Source organism: Delphinapterus leucas, chromosome 2 (assembly GCF_059928025.1).
Source record: "Delphinapterus leucas isolate spDelLeu-1000000601 "Yukka" chromosome 2, BTC_Dleu_Yukka2, whole genome shotgun sequence".
Classification (NCBI taxonomy): Eukaryota; Metazoa; Chordata; class Mammalia; order Artiodactyla; family Monodontidae; genus Delphinapterus; species Delphinapterus leucas.
Genome location: NC_143130.1, coordinates 1,127,155 through 1,145,989, shown reverse-complemented (window position 1 = coordinate 1,145,989; position 18,835 = coordinate 1,127,155). Strand labels below are relative to the sequence as shown.

Below are 18,835 nucleotides of genomic sequence, written 5' to 3'. Positions count from 1 at the left end.
AATACCTGAAATTTTCTGATGCAACGAAAGCACTAAGATAGAAGAGGCATTTGCCTAGAAAGCAGAGGTTTGTAAAAATCTTTACACACTGTACATATGACTCAAACACACTGTTTGAATCACAGGTTATTCCAAAGTTCTCTAGTGTGAGACACTAGAGACAAAATGTCATTAAGAATTAGAAGGCGTGTGAGTGCTGACCACTCCGACTGGATCCTATTCAGCCCCAAAGTTTGTCACACTTGCTTCCAGAAGAAAATGAAAGATACTTCCGCAAACTTAAAGGGCTCATGTTCGCTTAGTATCAGAGTTTCAATTTACAGTTCTTTGAAGTTTTAAATATATTTAAATTAAAACATTTTTAAGTGTTCAAAGATTTCAAGTTAAGGCTTCTCCCAGACTTCTGCCACTAGCATGCCGTGGGATTCACCATGGGGCTCCATCATTCACACAGCACAGAGCAGTGGCTGTCCAACATTTATGTGCACCAACCTGCAGGTTAAATTTGCTGACATTCAGGTCTCAGCACCCAGAGGTTCTGACTCAGGTGGAACTGAGTGGCATTTTAAACACCCCAAGTGATTCTGGGGCAAATGGTCCCTGGACCACACTCTGAAAAACAATGGTACATGTTTCTGACCATGAAAGAAAATAAAAAACAAAAACAAAAATGCTTCTCTAAAATATGATAAACATAAATTTCTCTGAAACATACTGAAGTATATTCTGAAGAACACAGAAAAACTGACAAGACTTAAAATTACTGGCAGTATATTTCATAGTATATGTTCACTTTTTGTTCAAAAAACCCTCTGTAGACCTACATAAATGCACTGGATTTAGTCTAAGATTAGATATTTAGTCCTCTGAGGGGAGAAGATTCCTGAGAAATCAAGCATTTGAACAGTCTATTGCTGCCCTGGGTGAGAACCACAGATGTCACTGTCATCCTTTCGACTATCCCATTTCAATTCACTCAATGTTATTTCTCCTTAGCAATTATTCTGAATGGCACATTTTTAGATATCATTTTTCAAACTAGCTAAGTGGTTGAGTGAAGCTATCCGAGACACCCAGTAGGAAGGCAGACAGACCGTGAGGCAGGAAGGTACCTAACACGCTCGAGGAGAGTCAAGGAAGTCAGTGCTGTAAGCTCAGCAAGTCGAGAGGAGGATCTAGAGACAGAATGTCAGAGAGGTAACAATGCTGCAGTCACAAATCACACACGGGACCTGCGGGCCATTGTCAAGGACATTCGAGAAGGTCTGCTGCCCTGAGAATAAACTGGAGTCAGAAGGTAGGAAAGCAGAAAAACCGGTTAGGAGGCTCAAGATTATTGGTCTGAGCAACTGAGAGGCTATAGTTTCTGCTTATCAAAATGCGGACGACTGGGAAAAGCAGGTTTGAGGGGGGAAAATGAGCAGCTCAGTGTTGGACACTACAATATAACCATCATAAATAAAGTGCTTCCTGGGATAACAGATGTGTTTACTAACCTAGACTGGAGATTGGGAGGTTAGAGAAGTGACCTCTAAATTGAAGCCTGAAAAACAGGAAGGAATTACTGAGGCAAAGGGGAGTGGAGGAGAGACAGTATTCTAGAAAGAAACAGCATGTGTAAGTTACCCATGTGTGATAGATCTCAATTAGCTTCAGAGAACTACAGGAGGGCTAGACACAGAGAGATGCAGCAAGGTGTTCACTGAAACATTTGTGCTTTACCTGGAGGGCACTGGGGAGACAAAAGATTTTTTCATAAAGAATGAGTAAATGTGCTTTTCTTAGAAGGCGATTCTGGCTGCAGTGTGGATAATGAACTGCGGAGAGGAGGGGACAGTAGACCACTGCTCTGATTTAGGCAAGAGGGGATCACGACCCCAGCTAGAAAAAAATGAGTAAGAAAGGGAGGATAACAGCATTAAGAAAGTCAAGAGCGAAGCAAAGGAAAGGAAACCAAGATGCAGTTAAATGGACAACCAGGATATTGCACCCACACCTCAATGCTTATTCCATTACACAGTTAACCTAACACAGCATTACCAAAACATACTTACCCATGCTAGATTATTTTCATTTTGAAGAATTCATTTTCACCAAACACAAATCGCCAAATTTAGGTATTAACATGTACACTCTACCTACATACTTTAAACTTAAAAGACCAGTAATGACTCTTCCCTTAACCTTAAATGGCGCTCTATATAATTTCATGACACCTTTGTTTTATAATTTTGTAAGTATCTCATCTGTTAAGTAAAAACCAGAAACGGCTGTATGTTCAAAAGAACCTACACTAGAATACATAGAACAAAAAATACAAAGAATATAGAATACACAAGAATTTCTGAAATATGAAATCAGTATTTCTTCCCTTTTTAAAAGTAAATCCACCAGAAAATGGTATTTGACCAACAGAGTAAGTTTAAAATATTTAATACTCGGCATCTTGAGTCAAAATGATTACTTCCCGACAAAGCAAAAAAAAAATGACTATATTTAGTGGGCAACTTAAGACTTAAATTGGAAGCTGTATTGACAAGGTCACAAACTAAATCACTTTTTTACATAAACAAAAATGATTTTTAAAGTATATACCATTCAGTGAAAACTTTAGGGCTTCTGTTTATAATAGTCTTGAAAAGTCGCATCCTTATTTCTCAACTTAAACTTAATGAAGGCAGAGGAAACTACCATGCTGTTCTATCCTTCTCTATATACAGTGATGAAAATACTACATGAACACTGGAGAGAAATATTCCAAAGGTCCCCACACAAACAAAAGAAGCCATACATACTACACTTCTGGCAGGGACAGAGTTTTGGTTACCATGCAATGGTAGACACACAGCAAATATCTGAAAGCACCAAGCTAACAATGCTCTCTCTCTCTTTAACAGCATGCCATCCTAAAAGATACGTATATCCAAACACAAAAAAAGGAACTTCTTACAACTAGAATCCAGTCACTATTCAGAGAGCTCTGGCTTCTGTGATTCAACATTTTCTTTTTTTTAGGTTTCAAATTTTACTTGGTAGTAGTTCTTTAACACGATGCTTTGACATGTGTATTAAAAACCCAAATGCCACCCAATAAGCGTCTTCTGAAATAACACTGCAGAACACAACACAGAAGGTCCCCATATGCTTCCTGGCCTTCCTCCACTGACAGCAGTCTTAGTGATACTGAAAGGTTACAGGGAGGGAATATCTAGTATGTCCAAGAAGAGACGGCTAACAAACCCAACTTAGGCACCACTCTGACCAACAAGCCTGATCTTCTCCACCTGACAGAGGAGAAAGCATGATGATACACTATTCCAACATCACAAAAATAAATTAGTGTTTTTAAGCCAGAAGACAGCTTTTTAAAAACCACACATATCCTTAAGAATAAACATTGAGAAAAAAATTGGAAAGGTGATAAATTATGTGATGATCTTTAAAAAGATAACATTAGAATACACACATACAGAAAAGTAGATAGGAACCTTTAAAGCATTCACCTTAAGGAGTCTCCAATGATGAAAACTCTTACACGCACTTAAGTACTCCTCCATTGAGAGCCTAAAGTATGTTCACTCAAATATCTGAGGCCAATTCTTTAATCACTGAAGATGTGTTTGACTATTAAAAATAACTAATAATTCAGTGAAAATACTGGTAACTAAGGTAGGAGAAAAGTTGGCTAATATTGTTTGGTTAATATTGTTTCAGATCAAAAACAAAATGGGACTTAAGAGAAATTAAGATCGATCTGTTACTATGGCTCTTGATTTTCAACAAGATGTGAATTCAACCCCAAAAGATTTCAACTGAGCTACTGCTGGACTGAAATAGTCTATGTTCTTTAAATGAGTTTACTTTTTTTTTTTTTTTTTTTGCGGTACACGGGCCTCTCACTGCTGTGGCCTCTTCCGTTGCGGAGCACAGGCTCCGGACACACAGGCTCAGCGGCCATGGCTCACGGGCCCAGCCGCTCCGCGGCATGTGGGATCTTCCCGGACCGGGGCACGAACCCATGTCCCCTGCATCGGAAGGCGGACTCTCAACCACTGCGCCACCAGGGAAGCCCTAAGTAGCTCTTTTTTTTTTTTTTTTTTAATGAGTTTACTTTTAAAAGTCATAATTTTACTGTAAAAATTTTACTGTCAAGAGCCAAAGTATGCCATGTTATAGTTGTATTCTTTTTTTTGCTAATGAAAAATGATCTTCAGTTAACATTTTAGTCACTTTTAGGAATAAAATCACAACACAATGAATCACTAATTAAAAATAATTAGAGCAGTAATTCTCAAGGGTGAAAGAAATGGAGCACCACATGTGAGAATTTCTGGGAAATTCTTAATTTCAGTAAGCTTGAAAAACCTTATTGAATATTCAAATATAAGGAAATTTGGGGAAAAAAAGACCAACAACCAAAAAAAAAAAGGCCCTACAAAACAACAAAAACTCACCTTATTGTCCTGCCTAAATATATCATAGAAAGTACAACTGTAAGATCTCCTTAAATAGTGGGTGGTGCATGAATTTAAAAGGATTTGAGAAACAATTCACAAAAGGAACAGTAAAAAAAATTAGTAAAGAGTCTGTGAAGTTTTAAATGTCATTATTCAAATTAAATATAGTATATTATAGTTTATCATATGGCAACTGATAGCAGTCTAACTATCAAGGTGACTTAAAAGAACTGGTAGGGCTTCCCTGGTGGCACAGTGGTTGAGAATCTGCCTGCCAATGCAGGGGATGCGGGTTCGTGCCCCAGTCCAGGAAGATCCCACATGCCGCGGAGCGGCTGGGCCCGTGAGCCATGGCCACTGGAGCTGGCACATCCAGAGCCTGTGCTCTGCAACGGGAGAGGCCACAACAGTGAGAGGCCCGTGTACCGCAAAAAAAAAAAAGAACTGGTAATAATGTGTTGGAATTAAGATACCAATTACTATACACAATTTTTTTTTAAAGTTTATTTAGTTTCCTGAAAATGTGAATAAACTGCTTGCTTCCTTCACAAACAGTAAAAAAGCAACTTCAATCCAACCTAAGAATTCTAGAATAGTAAATGCACATGAAAACAAACTCTCTGAGGTTTACTACCACTCACCCGTTTCTCACATGTACTAGATATGTAAAATGGCATTAAGTTTAACAGTACTGAGCACCTACATTTATATGCCAGGCCCTGATACAATTAAAATTAAAACACAGCCTCTGCCTTCTAGGAGCTTAGAGTAGGCAAACCACATATGTGAACAATTACAATTCACTGGACAGGAACTGTAAGAGAAATAGGTTCAAGGAAGGCTTCATACAATAAAAGAACTGGGATCCTGAAGGATTAAGAGGTTTGCCAAGAAAAACAAGGTGGGGTAGGAGTAGTGAGAGGACAGTTTTGGTTGTGAAAAACACATACAAGGGGGACAAAAGTATCTGATGTTCTAGGACCGGGCAAGTAGTTTCTACGTGACTGTAGTAGAGAGAAAGGAGAGGGGGGGCTGAGAAAAGTTTGGACTCTTGGTCACGGTGACTCAGAAGATTTTCAATTCTTCAAATTTTCTAGCTATGGTGTTTTTGTTTGTTTGTTTTTGCGGTAGGCCTCTCACTGTTGTGGCCTCTCCCGTTGTGGAGCACAGGCTCCGGACGCGCAGGCTCAGCGGCCATGGCTCACGGGCCCAGCCGCTCCGCGGCATGTGGGATCCTCCCGGACCGGGGCACGAACCCGTGTCCCCTGCATCGGCAGGCGGACTCTCAACCACTGCGCCACCAGGGAAGCCCTAAATTTAAATTTTAAAACACTAAAACTTCTTAGTTGCATTAGCCACATTTCAAGTATTCAATAGGCACACGTGGCTAGTGGCTACCATACTGGAGAGCTCAGATACTGAACATTTTCAACTACACAAACGTTCTTTTGGACAGTGGCTAACTAACCTACTCTCTTTCCCAAATATGAACGGACTTCAAACAGCAAACGTATGAGGAAACCAGTAACATGGAAGAGATAAACCAAACCCAGACAGAAAACTTTCTGAGGACACATATTTGACATGGGAAAAACTAGAATATAAAATCTCGAGTATTTCTACTGAATCAGTCATCAAATTACAATAAGTTATTTAAAAATTAAATCATCCAAAATAAAACTTTCAACAGGTGGACAAAATGAACACAGCTTTCACTATAATTCTGGCACCAGGAGAACCTGCCATGGGATTCTTCTCCCCAGAGTACAAGGTACACTCATTCAAAAAGTATCCAAACACCTTTTTACTAAGCAAGAGATAAGAACAGAACCAAAACACATCTAACACAAACCCCAAAAGGAGAAGAGTCAGAAACAATTTTTGAAAAAGAGGGGGAGGGCTTCCCTGGTGGCGCAGTGGTTGAGAGTCTGCCTGCCGATGCAGCGGACACGGGTTCGTGCCCCGGTCCGGGAAGATCCCACATGCCGCGGAGCAACTGGGCCCGTGAGCCATGGCCGCTGAGCCTGCGCGTCCAGAGCCGCAATGGGAGAGGCCACAACAGTGAGAGGTCCGCATACCGCCAAAAAAAAAAAAAAAAAAAAAAAAAGGGGGGGGGAGGGTGGCAGGAGGAGGAGAGAGGGAATGACCCTTTCTAAGGGTTATCCTCAGGCTAAAACAGCCCTAAGCAGAAGTACCAAAAAAAAAAAAAGGACCACACTTAAGGAGAGACTGGTGAAGGAGAAATCCTAAAGACTCTCAAGCTGGCAGTGGGAGAGTAGAGGAAAGTGAGACATACGCATCGTAGTGGGTTAAGCTACCTATAAAAAAGAATTAGGTTTGATGTGGACTTCTCATTTGCAACTACGAATAGTAATCAATTTAGAAGTAGCTTCAAAAAAATTAAATAAAATTTTAAAAGATTCAAGGAAAAATGATTTAAATCTAGCCAAAAGATCATTCTCCATGTACAGAAACAAAATGAAGACATGTTTGGGCATAGCAAAGCCTCAGATTACCACCCATTAAAAAATAATAGTTATGAATCTTTATGTAAACATAAAAGTAGAACACATAAAGGAAAAAATGCTTTTAAAAAATAAGAAGTGAAATCAACTATCATACTGGAAAACTTTCTCACCTGTCAGAAAACAGATCAAGTAAACATTAAGAATAAAAGGATTTCTATTACACAGTAATGTACAACAGAATTAAAGAACTTGATCTAAACAGTTCTTTGTATCGAAGAGAAAAATACATTATTTTCAAACACCTCAAAAATATCTGCTGTAATTAAAGTATTCTGAGATAACGAGAAAAAAATCTTAATTCCAAAAGGCCAATAAAATGAGAATAACTAAAAGCCAAATAATAATTTTTAAAATACCAATTTACAACATTCATTTAGAAATTTGAAGGCACACTTCTAAATACTCCTGGACTTACAAAAAGAAAATCAAAACTGAAATCACCTTTAGGCCTGAATCAAAATGAAATCACTCTATAACTCTACATTAAAATCTATGTAATATGAACAAAGCAGCAAAGTTCAGAAAATTTACATGTCAATCCGTTCTACATTATCAAAGTAGGAACCAGAAGTTTCTCTATTAGTGAAATTTTGATACGGTTCCCAAACAAGATTTTAAGAGCAATAAAGAGGTCACCCAATGACAAATACATGTCCAAACCTATCTATCTAGACTTGACACCAGAAATCGGTTTTTCCCTCAAAATACGCATATCAACTGCAATCCTCTTTAAATTCTACTTCTACCATCCGAATCCAAACCCTCACCACCTCAAATCTACAGCACAACAAGCAGCGCAAACGATACACGGCTTCATATAATCAAAGGCTGGCTAACGTGCCCCGCATCAGCACACAGAAGGACAACCTGAAAGCCTAACTGTACAGCGTGCCCATGTGCAAGGACCCAAGGGGAAGTCCTGAAGAGTGTGTCATCCCCCGGGGCAATCACGACATGGTACTGACAAAAGTCCGGCTCAACAGCGAGCAGGAAGCCCACCGGTAGTTCTGCTCTAAGGAGACCTTACTTAGTGAACGCGAAAATCAACTGATCCATACACTAAACAGTAATTCCCTATCTCTGCACTAAAAATAAGTTTGACATTTAAATACTAAAATGAGTGCTACATTTTAAAACCTGTTCTTCCCGAGAATCAAGAACACCCCTAAATTATGAGAGTCAGCATCAGGGACTCACCCAACTCCTTGTCAAGGTAATAATAAATAAATCTAGCCCAAATCAAATTGACAAGGAAATCTGGAGGGCTCAAGTGCCTTGGGTCGACTTTTGCAAAATAATCAACACTGACATATAAGTTACATTACAAAGGAACTACCATAATTACACAAAAATACAAAACTGAGGTTGGTCTACAGCTTTAGACAGTACAGCCTTGTGACTTAACCCTTAAGAATATTCTTTATAACTTAAATGTCCCATGATAAACGACACTCATCTCTATGCATAGAGTATTAAATACTAATACTTTAAAACCCTGATAAGGAGCCAACAGGCAGCAGGAACACATCGTCACAGAAAAGGCTGTGGGACAGTAGACAACACCACTTCTAACAGCCTATCTTACTGTGTTCCAACTCCCATGTTTTCCCCAGGGCTTCAGTGAATGTTTTCATAAACCACCAGCACATACTTTTATGAAGTTGGAAGAGTCTGGAAACTTATTCTTCACAAATGCATTATTAAACGCAGAAATATTTACCATGATCTTCTCATCTGAGCCAAAATATTCCAAAATAACATCTTTTACTCGTATTGCTTTTTAGCTACCACAAAGGACTAGTTCTATGGGTATAGTACAGGTCAAAACCCTTCAGAAGATGCCAACACGATGCCATGCTCTTCGGGCGCACCGTCATACAATTCAGAAGTAATCAGAGATTAAACCAAAAGACTAGCATTATCTAAATACATCAAACACGCTCATCCTAAGTTTCCTTCAAAATGCAATTACAGTTGACCCTTGACCAACACAGGTTTGAATTGCATTGGTCCACTTACAGGCAGATTTCTTCCCCAATATACACATTTCACAGCACTACACGAGCCGAAGTTAGTTGAATCTGAAGCTCAGAACGGCGGGTAAGGACGCTCGACTATAAAGTCATACATAGAATGGCTACGGGGGAGGGGGCTGGCTGGCACCTTAACCCCACATCATTCGACGGCCCGCTCTACTCCTCAGGACCAACTGCAGGAAGACGGTCTGCTGGCACCTGAGGTCGGCCTGAGCACGCCAACTTGGGTCAAGGCTCTGTGTTCCAGAGAAACAAAAACCAAATGAAGCTTAGCACCGGGCTGTCTCAGGAAAGCCTGACTGCACGGGGGTGTGTGTGCCAGGAACACTTGATCTAAGTAAGAGCGGCAGCTTCAGATACAACCCAAACATATCCTGCTGGCCTGGCCAGCTGCTAATACTGGTTAAAAACTCCTCTACTTCCCAGCATCAGTTCTACTCCGGAGCAATGGCCATTGCATTAGATGCCACAGGATGCTAACTGAGCTATTTAATGCGTAACTGTATACAAATTATACTATTATCTGTGCATCAGAAAAGGAGGTGACAGAGAACAAAGTTCTCTGAAACTCAAGAAAGCACACAGTATGATCTGGCAAACAACCACTCTGACTTCTAGACTCCTAACGAGAAAATTCACATTCCTTCATGTCCATCTCAGCGTTCCTCCTCTTGTGCGTACTCTCCCTAGGTCTACAGTCTGCATGTATCTAAATTAAACCAGTGTTTATTTAAAAATTCAGTTCTCTAGTCTCCCCTCCCCACCTGCCCCCCAATGCTCTGATTGATGATAATTCAGATGGAGTCAGGAACTTGTAGCTCTAAAAGCTTCCTAGGTGATTTGAATAGACAGCCAAATTTGGGGTAATTACCCTGAATGTGTGTTTTGGTCTACCCTTCCAACAATCCTAAACATCTCTCAACTGCAGAGCTCTGGATGAGCAGGTAACAAGCTAGCATGGCCCTGTAGCCCCTTCACGTACGTAACTCTCACCGATCAGACCCCTCACCTGGCAAGTGAAATACCCAGGATGGTCCTTCCTAAGGAAGAAGGAAGAAAGAAGCGGTAGCTTGAGACTGGGGCTGCTGGTCTGACACCAACTCCTCCTCAGTCACAGGAATAAGAACAAACATAATAATGTACTATGTCACAGTCTGAGCACTTGGTTAGATGCTTCACAAGTGTTCCAAGGTTTGTCATTTTCATTCAACCCCACCGCAATCCTAGGGAGTGGACACAAAAACACAGAGCGAGTGACATGCCTGAAGTCACCCAGCTACACGTTATCAGCAACTGGACTAAAACACAAACCTAACTGAAAGATGGCTCCACCCATTGGTTAAGGGTAAGAGAGAAGTATTCACATTCTCTGAGCACTAACTAAAAGTATGTGTGGTCAGTCCTCTCAGACTGATACTGCTGACACCAAATGTCTACTGAATCCACTGTGAAAATATACTGAAGACGAGCCAAATAACCCCATAATATGAAACCATTTTTAATAAAAACTGCAAAGGCTATGTATAGGATCCTTCTCATATGTTATGGCACAAGAATGAGTCCTATGAAAACTACCATGAGGATCTGAGGCGATTTCATTTTCCCCCTTCTCTGTATTTTCTATAATAAATTCATACTAACAAACAAAAATTGTAGTACAAGCAGCACTATACAGTTCAAGGGCCCATTAACTCCAACCCTGTCTGGCATAAAGATGCTGTTTCAGAAATCAAGCGGATAAAAAATTTCTTTAGAAAAATAGGAAAACGTGTTAAGCTAAATAGGTCAACAGGGTGATCATATTCTCCAGAACTGTGCTGTCCAATTCAGTAGCCACTAACCACATGTGGCAAGTAGGCACAGGAAATGTGGCCAGTCCCAACTGAAATATGCTATAAGCATAAAATACCAGATTTCAAAGACTTTGCACAAAAAAAGGATTATAAAAAAAAATCTTAATAGTTTTTAAAACATCCAGTGCATGCCGAAGTGAGAATATTTTGGATACGCCAGGTTATATAAAATACACTAAAGCTCACTTCTACTTCAACGGCACCACTAGAAAACTTGCCTTTGTGGCTCACTTTGCTTCTGCTGGGCAGTGCTGCTCTAAGACCTTGTCACTCACGTGCAGCCAACAACATGGCAACATCTGGGATCTTGTTAAAAAGACAGACCCTTGGGCCCTACCCCAGAACTGCTGAGCTAGAAAATACATTTTAGCAAGATCCCCAGATGTTCAGCATACACACACACGTCTGAGAAACACTATTCCAGAAAACCAGTTTCATTTCCCTTTCAATCCTGACAATCCCAATAGTCTTTCTCATCTACCCATTTACTAAAATCTGCCAAGGTGTTAGGCACTGTTCTAGGCAACAGGGATACAAGGGGATAAAATCAACAAATTTACTCCCTGCTCTGGTGGAGTATATTCCAGAGGACAAGCAAAACTGTCAGTCCCGCTATAACACTTTGCAAAAAATGCAAATTTGTTTGAGCACTATTGATTTACCAGGAAACTACCTGAGCATGACACAGATTTCCCCACTTACCTACAAGCAATTTCACCCGGGAGAAACACGAGCTGCACCCAGCTGGACCAAGCTACACAGGGATTCATGGCACAGACACATACGCCTCTAATACCTGCCAGCTACCCAAGCTCAGCGTCCGAGTTACGGGTCACATCCATCCACAGTCGGTGACAATTTTCAAAGGGTTATTTCAGATAACCCTCCTTCCATCACCTGACAGTAACTCACAAACTGCAGCCCTTCCACAAGCTACTAACTTCAGGTCTTCGTCAAGGTAAAATGCCGCACCTACTGCGTCGTTAGTGTACTCCTTGACCGTTTAACAAAGTTGTGCAAGATCTTCGCAAGGCCGCCCCTCTTCCTAACATGCCGCCAACAGTGTTCTTGGAGTCCTGTGCCCCACCCACGCCCCCCCCATAAACCCTGGGATGCACTGTGCACGGCAACTTCCAGGAACACGTGCTGTAACACGATGACAAGAAGGCGGTAACATCAGGTCACCTAAGTACAAAGAAGGAACAAAGCAGTGGGAAGGACAGGCAATGACTGTCTGAGTGACTGCAACGGCAGGTAAGGCCTCTGGGAGAGGGTGGCACTTCGGCGGACACCCTACTGGAGAGACGGCACCAGGGGGACATACAGAAAAATGAACATCCCAGAAACGAGGCGCATAATGTGCAGAACTCTTGAGACAAGAACAAACCTGCTGCAGGGCCAGTGCGGACAGAGTGGCACCAACAAGGGGAATAGGCCACAGAAGTACCCAGACAGCAGGTTACACAGGGCTCATTACAGGCCTCGGTAAGTGACACAGTCAAGGGAGGGTCTCGAGCATGACAGCGATGTAAGCTGTCATTTTAACTGGACTACTCTGGCTACGTGCTGTGTGAAGCATAAAAGATGTGGGACACCATTCAAGAGGCTCCTGCAGAGTCCAGGCAAGAGGAGGAGGGAACAACAGTTTTACTTTAAGTACAGATGGTCCCAGACTTACCACGGTTCGACTTAGGATTTGTTGACCTTACAATGATGTGGAAGCCAACAGGCAGGCGGTGGGAACCATACTTGTAATTTTGATTTCTGCTCTTCTCCCAGGCGAGCGATATGTGGTAGGATACGCCCTCAGGATCGGAGCTCCCAGTCAACCACGTGACCAGAAGGCGAACCACCCCTACACTTACAGCCATTCTGCTTTTCACCCTCAGTACAGCAGTCAGTAAGTTACACGCGACGTTCAACACTTTACTGTAAAGCAGGCTTTGTTAGATGATTTTACCCAAAATGATTTTGCTCGTGTAAGTGTTCTGAGCACATTTAAGGTAGGTTACATGTATTAAATGCATTTCCAACTTACGATATTTTCAACTTTTGATGGGTTTATCGAGAAGTAACCCCACTGTAAGTCCAGGAAGATGTGTACTAAGTGGTTACAGCTGGAATACAACTTTAAGGTAGAGATAAGGTTTTATGTGTAGCAGAAAGACTTGCTTTCTACTTTCAACAGTAGTAGGCTAAATAATTAGATCAGATGTTCATCAGTAAAACAGGAATAATCCTGATCAGCCTAATTCAATGGGTTATGGGACCAGGTGAAAAACAATGTAAAAGGGCTTTCGAGATTATGAAGCATCATATAAATCATAAAAAGGAGAGTCTTCATAAGATATATTTTCAAGCCCTAAATAACTGGTTTTGAAATGACTGACGAACAGCATCTCCAGTTCTTAGCACAGGGTCGCAGAAGCAGAGTCCAGGTACAGATGTGGTCCCAGGTACAGAATCTCTACCAAGATACCCCAGCTCACTGCTAGCTCCACTCTTTCCAGCATCAACAAAATGGTTCCCTACATAAATCAAAACCATTCTGCACAACAGAATAAGACAAACAGAGCCTCACCAGGAAGACAACCTAGAATATATAAATTTTCTGTGAATTATGGACCAGAAATCCTAAGTATGTTACACCAAGAACTTTAAATACATCTTGCACAACTATAACAGTTCAACTGAGACTGCCTTAAAAGATCAAAGTAAACCATTCCAAAATATTTTTGATTGTGAAACTGAAATCCATTGTATCATAAATACATAATAACCACCTTTTTAAGAATAACAAATAGGTTAAAATGTGATGACTACAAGACAAATGACATGGTATGTGTTCAAACACACGCACAAATGTTTAGAGCATGTATTTCCTAAAATTAAGGAATACTGAAGAGTTGAAATATTAAAACTGTTTATCCACCAACCTTACTCTATTCCTCTTGAAATGGAATACCTATTTCCTATGGAAACCCAATGCAAACCTATCTCCCTAGTTTATTACCTTACTATATATACACTGGACCAATAAAAATAGGTAATACTTATCTATTTTCACTAGACAGAAAAACACTTAATTCAAGTATCAGTAAATTTTAGATTCCGTATGAAATTTCCAAGTTGCTTTGAAAACAAGCCTCTGTATACGAGGGCTTAACTTGAGAAAAATGGCTTCTTCCTAGTAAAATTGGCAAGCTTTCCCATTAAAACTTATTTTTAAAAGTACACTAACATGATCATCTGGTCTAAAACTACACACACACACCACACAACCACAACCCCCACACACACACACACACGCACACCTACTATAATTCGTTAAGATGTATCCGGAGCATTAAGGTACAAGTCAAGTCATCTTTATACTAATTTGTAATATAGTAAACACCCACCAAATAAAGTTCAAATATGCCTGAATGTTTCATCTCCAACAGTGTACACAAGTTACCAGAGTAGAGAGGACTAATTTCTAGACTAATCTGTCACTATGGGTTCCTTTCATAAAAGTAAATCTTCCCTCATATATAAACTGTAATACAGGAATACTATCTGTACTATCTACCTTCCAAGGTCAATGAGGATCAAATGAGACTGTTCATTTTTATAGTACTTTCTAACATTACAAATGCACAGCATATTTCGTTTTATTCCAAATGTAAAGTTATATGAATAACCGTAAGACCACACTGTGCAATTATCAGTCTATTATTTAATGTGAAAATACTAAAGCATTACTAAATCATACTTTAAAAACTGTAAAAACACCAATTATCCCCGAATACTCCCTACTGAAAAATTCCTTCAAATGTTACAGTAACTGTCATTTGACAACTGTATTAAATACATTTCCAAATTTCTCCAGATATAGCTAAATGACAAAAAAATAAAAGCTTTCATTATGCAGCTAAAAACTTTAACATCTTTAGAAATGTAACCACTAAGGGCAATTTTTCCTTTGTACTCAAAGGTATATGAATGCTAACTCAAAAGCTATGCAAAATCACTGTTAAGTCCCACCAATCAGGGAGCCGATAAAGAATATTTTTCAATTAACCAATGCAGCTATCTCCCCCAAAAAGATGTTTCTAACAAGTATGTTTCTGACAGTTAATTCTTAGAAGGATGATGAGAAAAATGGGACAACCCCCAAGAGGCTGAAGTTCTGTGGAACAGCTTTACAGAATCCTTGTAAAGACATCCTTCGTTCCTCAACTCGTTTGTACTATCAACATTCTTAAAGTTACTTGGTAAAATTATCCTCAGGACTAGTTTCGTTAAAGAAAAACATACTTTAACGAAATGGAAAGAGTTTAAAAATTCCACAGAAGTACAAGTTCAACCAGTATTGTACTGTCATACTTCTAAAGTGGGGGGATGTAAGCTGCACCTTTAAAAACATGTCTAAGCTATAAAAACAAATCCAGTGTACCTTAAGATTCTTGCTTTTGGTTATTTTTAAACAAAAGATATTTTGCAGATAGATCAGGGAATATATAAAAATAACTTATTCCACCAAGTTAAACAACCTTCTAGGTAAGTTGTAATGTCACAAAATTTCCCTTAATTACAACAGATAATCTACATTCCCTTTCATAAATCCTATGGGATAAAAACCTCCAATTCTTTTAACTGCACATACAAAGCTGGAATAAATCCTTTTTAGCTGCAGATTTCTGAGAGTGACGATCCTCCTCAATCCTTGCTTTCTGACTTATGATATACCTTAAAGTCATTTTATATATTACTCTGAATTGGCACTTTTCATGGAAATCCAAGGTGCCATGGAAGAAATTTAGTGAATTACTGAAAAAAAATATGCTGTGATGTGGACAGATGCCAGTAAAGCCCCATTTGGCGGGGGGTACACACATCCTTAAATTAGGTACTTATTAAAATTATTAGATTTTTTTAAAATCCTAAAATAAATATCAATTTGAAATTAGTTCAATAAATATAGTAACCTGTTTTTACATTAAGTTGTTACTTACAAATGCTGAGTGCACAGATAATCCAACTCACTTGCACTTCACTTTGGATAATGGTTTTGACTGTTATGTGGACATTTATCTAAAATATGTATTTTTTTTTTTTCTTTTTTTTTTTTTGCAGTACGCGGGCCTCTCACTGTTGTGGCCTCTCCCGCTGCGGAGCACAGGCTCCGGACGCGCAGGCTCAGCGGCCACGGCTCACGGCCCAGCCACTCCGCGGCACGTGAGATCCTCCTGGACCGGGGCACGAACCCACGTCCCCTGCATCGGCAGGCGGACTCTCAACCACTGCGCCACCAGGGAAGCCCTGAATTCATATTTATTTAAAGATAAAAATCTCAGGGAATAAAAATGCCTGTAATAAAATTACATATTCCCTTTTAAATCTGTTTCAAACTCATTCGCAAGAAAAAAACAAAAAAACACCTGGAGTCGAAGTATAATGACTAAATATATCAGTATTAACTGAGGGAAGAATCACCACTTCACATCTTTAAAACACAGAATTAACATCAAAGATGCACTCTGAGCTCAAGAATGTAGATTTGATTTTATGGTATTCATTATTATTCCTACCTAGTGTAAAGTAATATGGTAGCCAGGTATATGAAAGACGATACAGTCAGGGATGAAGTTAGTATTAGTTAAAAGGCTCCAGAGAAAGAAAAGCAAACAGCTAAAAAAGCAAATCAGAAAGTGGGGTTTTAACTGAGCAAGTGACTAGATCAGAAAAATAAGTTTCTTTACAAATGGAGCTAAAGAACCATCAGCAAGCAGATGCAAATTAAAAGGAAACTAAAAGCAAACAAGAAATATCTGGACTACACATAGGAAGGAAAACTAAAATCAAAATGAAGAAAGAAAAAGTACAGAAAAAGCAAGCAGCTCGACCACCACCACCACCAGCTCTCCAGAGTCAGCGCCTTTAAGAATAGCTTCAAGGCCAGGATTACATCTTAGCATTACTTCCAGGAATACCACACAACTGGTGACACACAGCAGATGCCCCATGTTTGCTGAATGAATGAGCAACAAAATGTTCTTGGGATTATTTCACCTGTAAAAGAATTTACCAGGCAGGATTCACTGTAAATGTATGAAAGCATTTACAGAAGTTTCCTAGAGTACTTAAAATGCCCTCCTTCCTGGATTTGGGGATACATGATAGATTAACCAGATCAGAATCACTAAGAGAACCTGGGATACTTATCCACAAGGAGATGAGGTGCCACATCCTACTTAGTCACAGTCACCAAAATTTTAAAGATAAAGCAAAATACAGTGCAAACAGTACTGCCTTCTAAGAGCTAACATTTGAAATGAAATCCACTACAGAAGAGTGGTTGGTAATAGAATCATCCTGACTACACATACACTATGAAAACTTACCTACAAAATTAAAAACATTAGTAGTTTAAGTAATTCTGTCCAAGAACTTGTAACGCTAAATAACCAAACCCATCTGCTGCTACTTACAAACAAATATACAGATTATCTGTGTAAGTAGCACAAAACTATACTATATTTAATGGAGAACTATATTCCCCTCCCATTCAATAACCATCCAAATATTCCATCTCAATGCAATCTTCTGATTATTAATTTCCTCAACCCAGTAATTATATACAGAGGAGACCGATGTTTCTCAATATCTCATCATACTGAGTATAGCTGACTTCTACCCTAGGAGGCAAAAAAGAGAACCAGAAGATGCAGGATTTTTTTTTTTTGGAAGTAAAAGCAAAATATTGAGAAGCTAGTTGAAAATCAGACAGAAAGCCATGTGAGACTACCGAGTTTCCTTAGAAGTTTATAAAGGCACAATCAATAGGGTATATTTATTTCGAACACGTTATCTATTAAGCAATTTAAGATCTTATAGCAGGGAAAAATAGAGATTAATTGCCTCAGGGAAATTGGTTTATCCCTCAATGCATTCTTTAGACATGAAATCTGATTATTTTGGTAAATTTTGGCCACATTTAAGTCTGAAAACAGTTAAGAGTTTAACTTTTTTTCTTGGCCTTCCACCTACCACAAAGAACTTGAGGCAAAGGAACAGCTGAAGTTACCCTTATACCACTGAGGCTTTTAACAAGGTGAATATGTGAATAAATATACAAGTTACATTAATAAGATCCTAGGAAACAGGAAAAATCTCATTTAAATGTTCACAGCAAAAAGTTAAGAAAAATTTTCTGAATCACAAATGATTTTTTTAACCTGTGAACTGTCTCAAAATACCTAAATTTTTAAATTCGCACTTCACCATTAGCAGACACGTCTGAACTCCTTAAAAAAAAAAAAAAATTCAAGCAGAAACAAGGATCTCAAAATAAACCAAGCCAAATAAACTGAAATCTTTACTTGTAGAGGTGAAAGTTCCTTTCTTGGAAAAACGTCCTCCATTTCCCTCACCATTAATAAAGTACTGGTAGGCTACATTCATAAATGCATTCTCTATCAGCTACTGGAGTCCAGTTTTGGATCCTCAGGTCAGCATCTGTTATCTCTACATCACTTGTTTGGGAATCACATAAATAAAAATAAAATATTCTGATGACATAACCATACAGTAACGTCTGCAAGCTGGAAACATGACTGACACCTTTTGTTTTATACAGAATTATCATGGAAAACCAACATGTGAAAGTTTCAACCAAAAAGCTACTCACCACCATCCCTCTCTCTAACTCTGTGAATATGCACATTTTTGGCCTTACTGTGACCTGTGCTGTCACTATATTTGTTTTCAGGACTATCAGATCTCCGCAACATTTTATTTGGTGGTGAAGGATCTGCAGCGTCTCGCATTTTTTCATGTCTGTGATCACCGCTACTGGGGTGACTCTTCGATGAATACTTAAGTGCCTGTAAAACATCACCCCCCAAAAAATAAGAGAATTAAAACATTGAACTCAACTTTCTGGGTTAGTTCTACTGTAAAACTTGGCATATTAACTT

The 18,835-nt window shown here is 39.3% G+C and overlaps 1 protein-coding gene across 8 annotated transcripts in view; it reads right to left on the bottom strand.

Moving 5' to 3' along the window:
- The window catches only part of WAC (WW domain containing adaptor with coiled-coil), an 85,756-nt gene that overhangs the window by 65,045 nt on the left and 1,876 nt on the right, over positions 1 to 18,835 (bottom strand). For 6 of the 8 annotated variants that reach the window (XM_022580676.3, XM_022580678.3, XM_089906318.1 and 3 more), the window contains one exon: positions 18,547 to 18,742. The exons of the other annotated variants lie outside the window; for them this stretch is intronic. In XM_022580676.3, the coding sequence (XP_022436384.1) occupies positions 18,547 to 18,742 (196 nt within the window). The remainder of the gene's footprint in view (positions 1 to 18,546; positions 18,743 to 18,835) is intronic. 8 annotated transcript variants of the gene reach the window in all.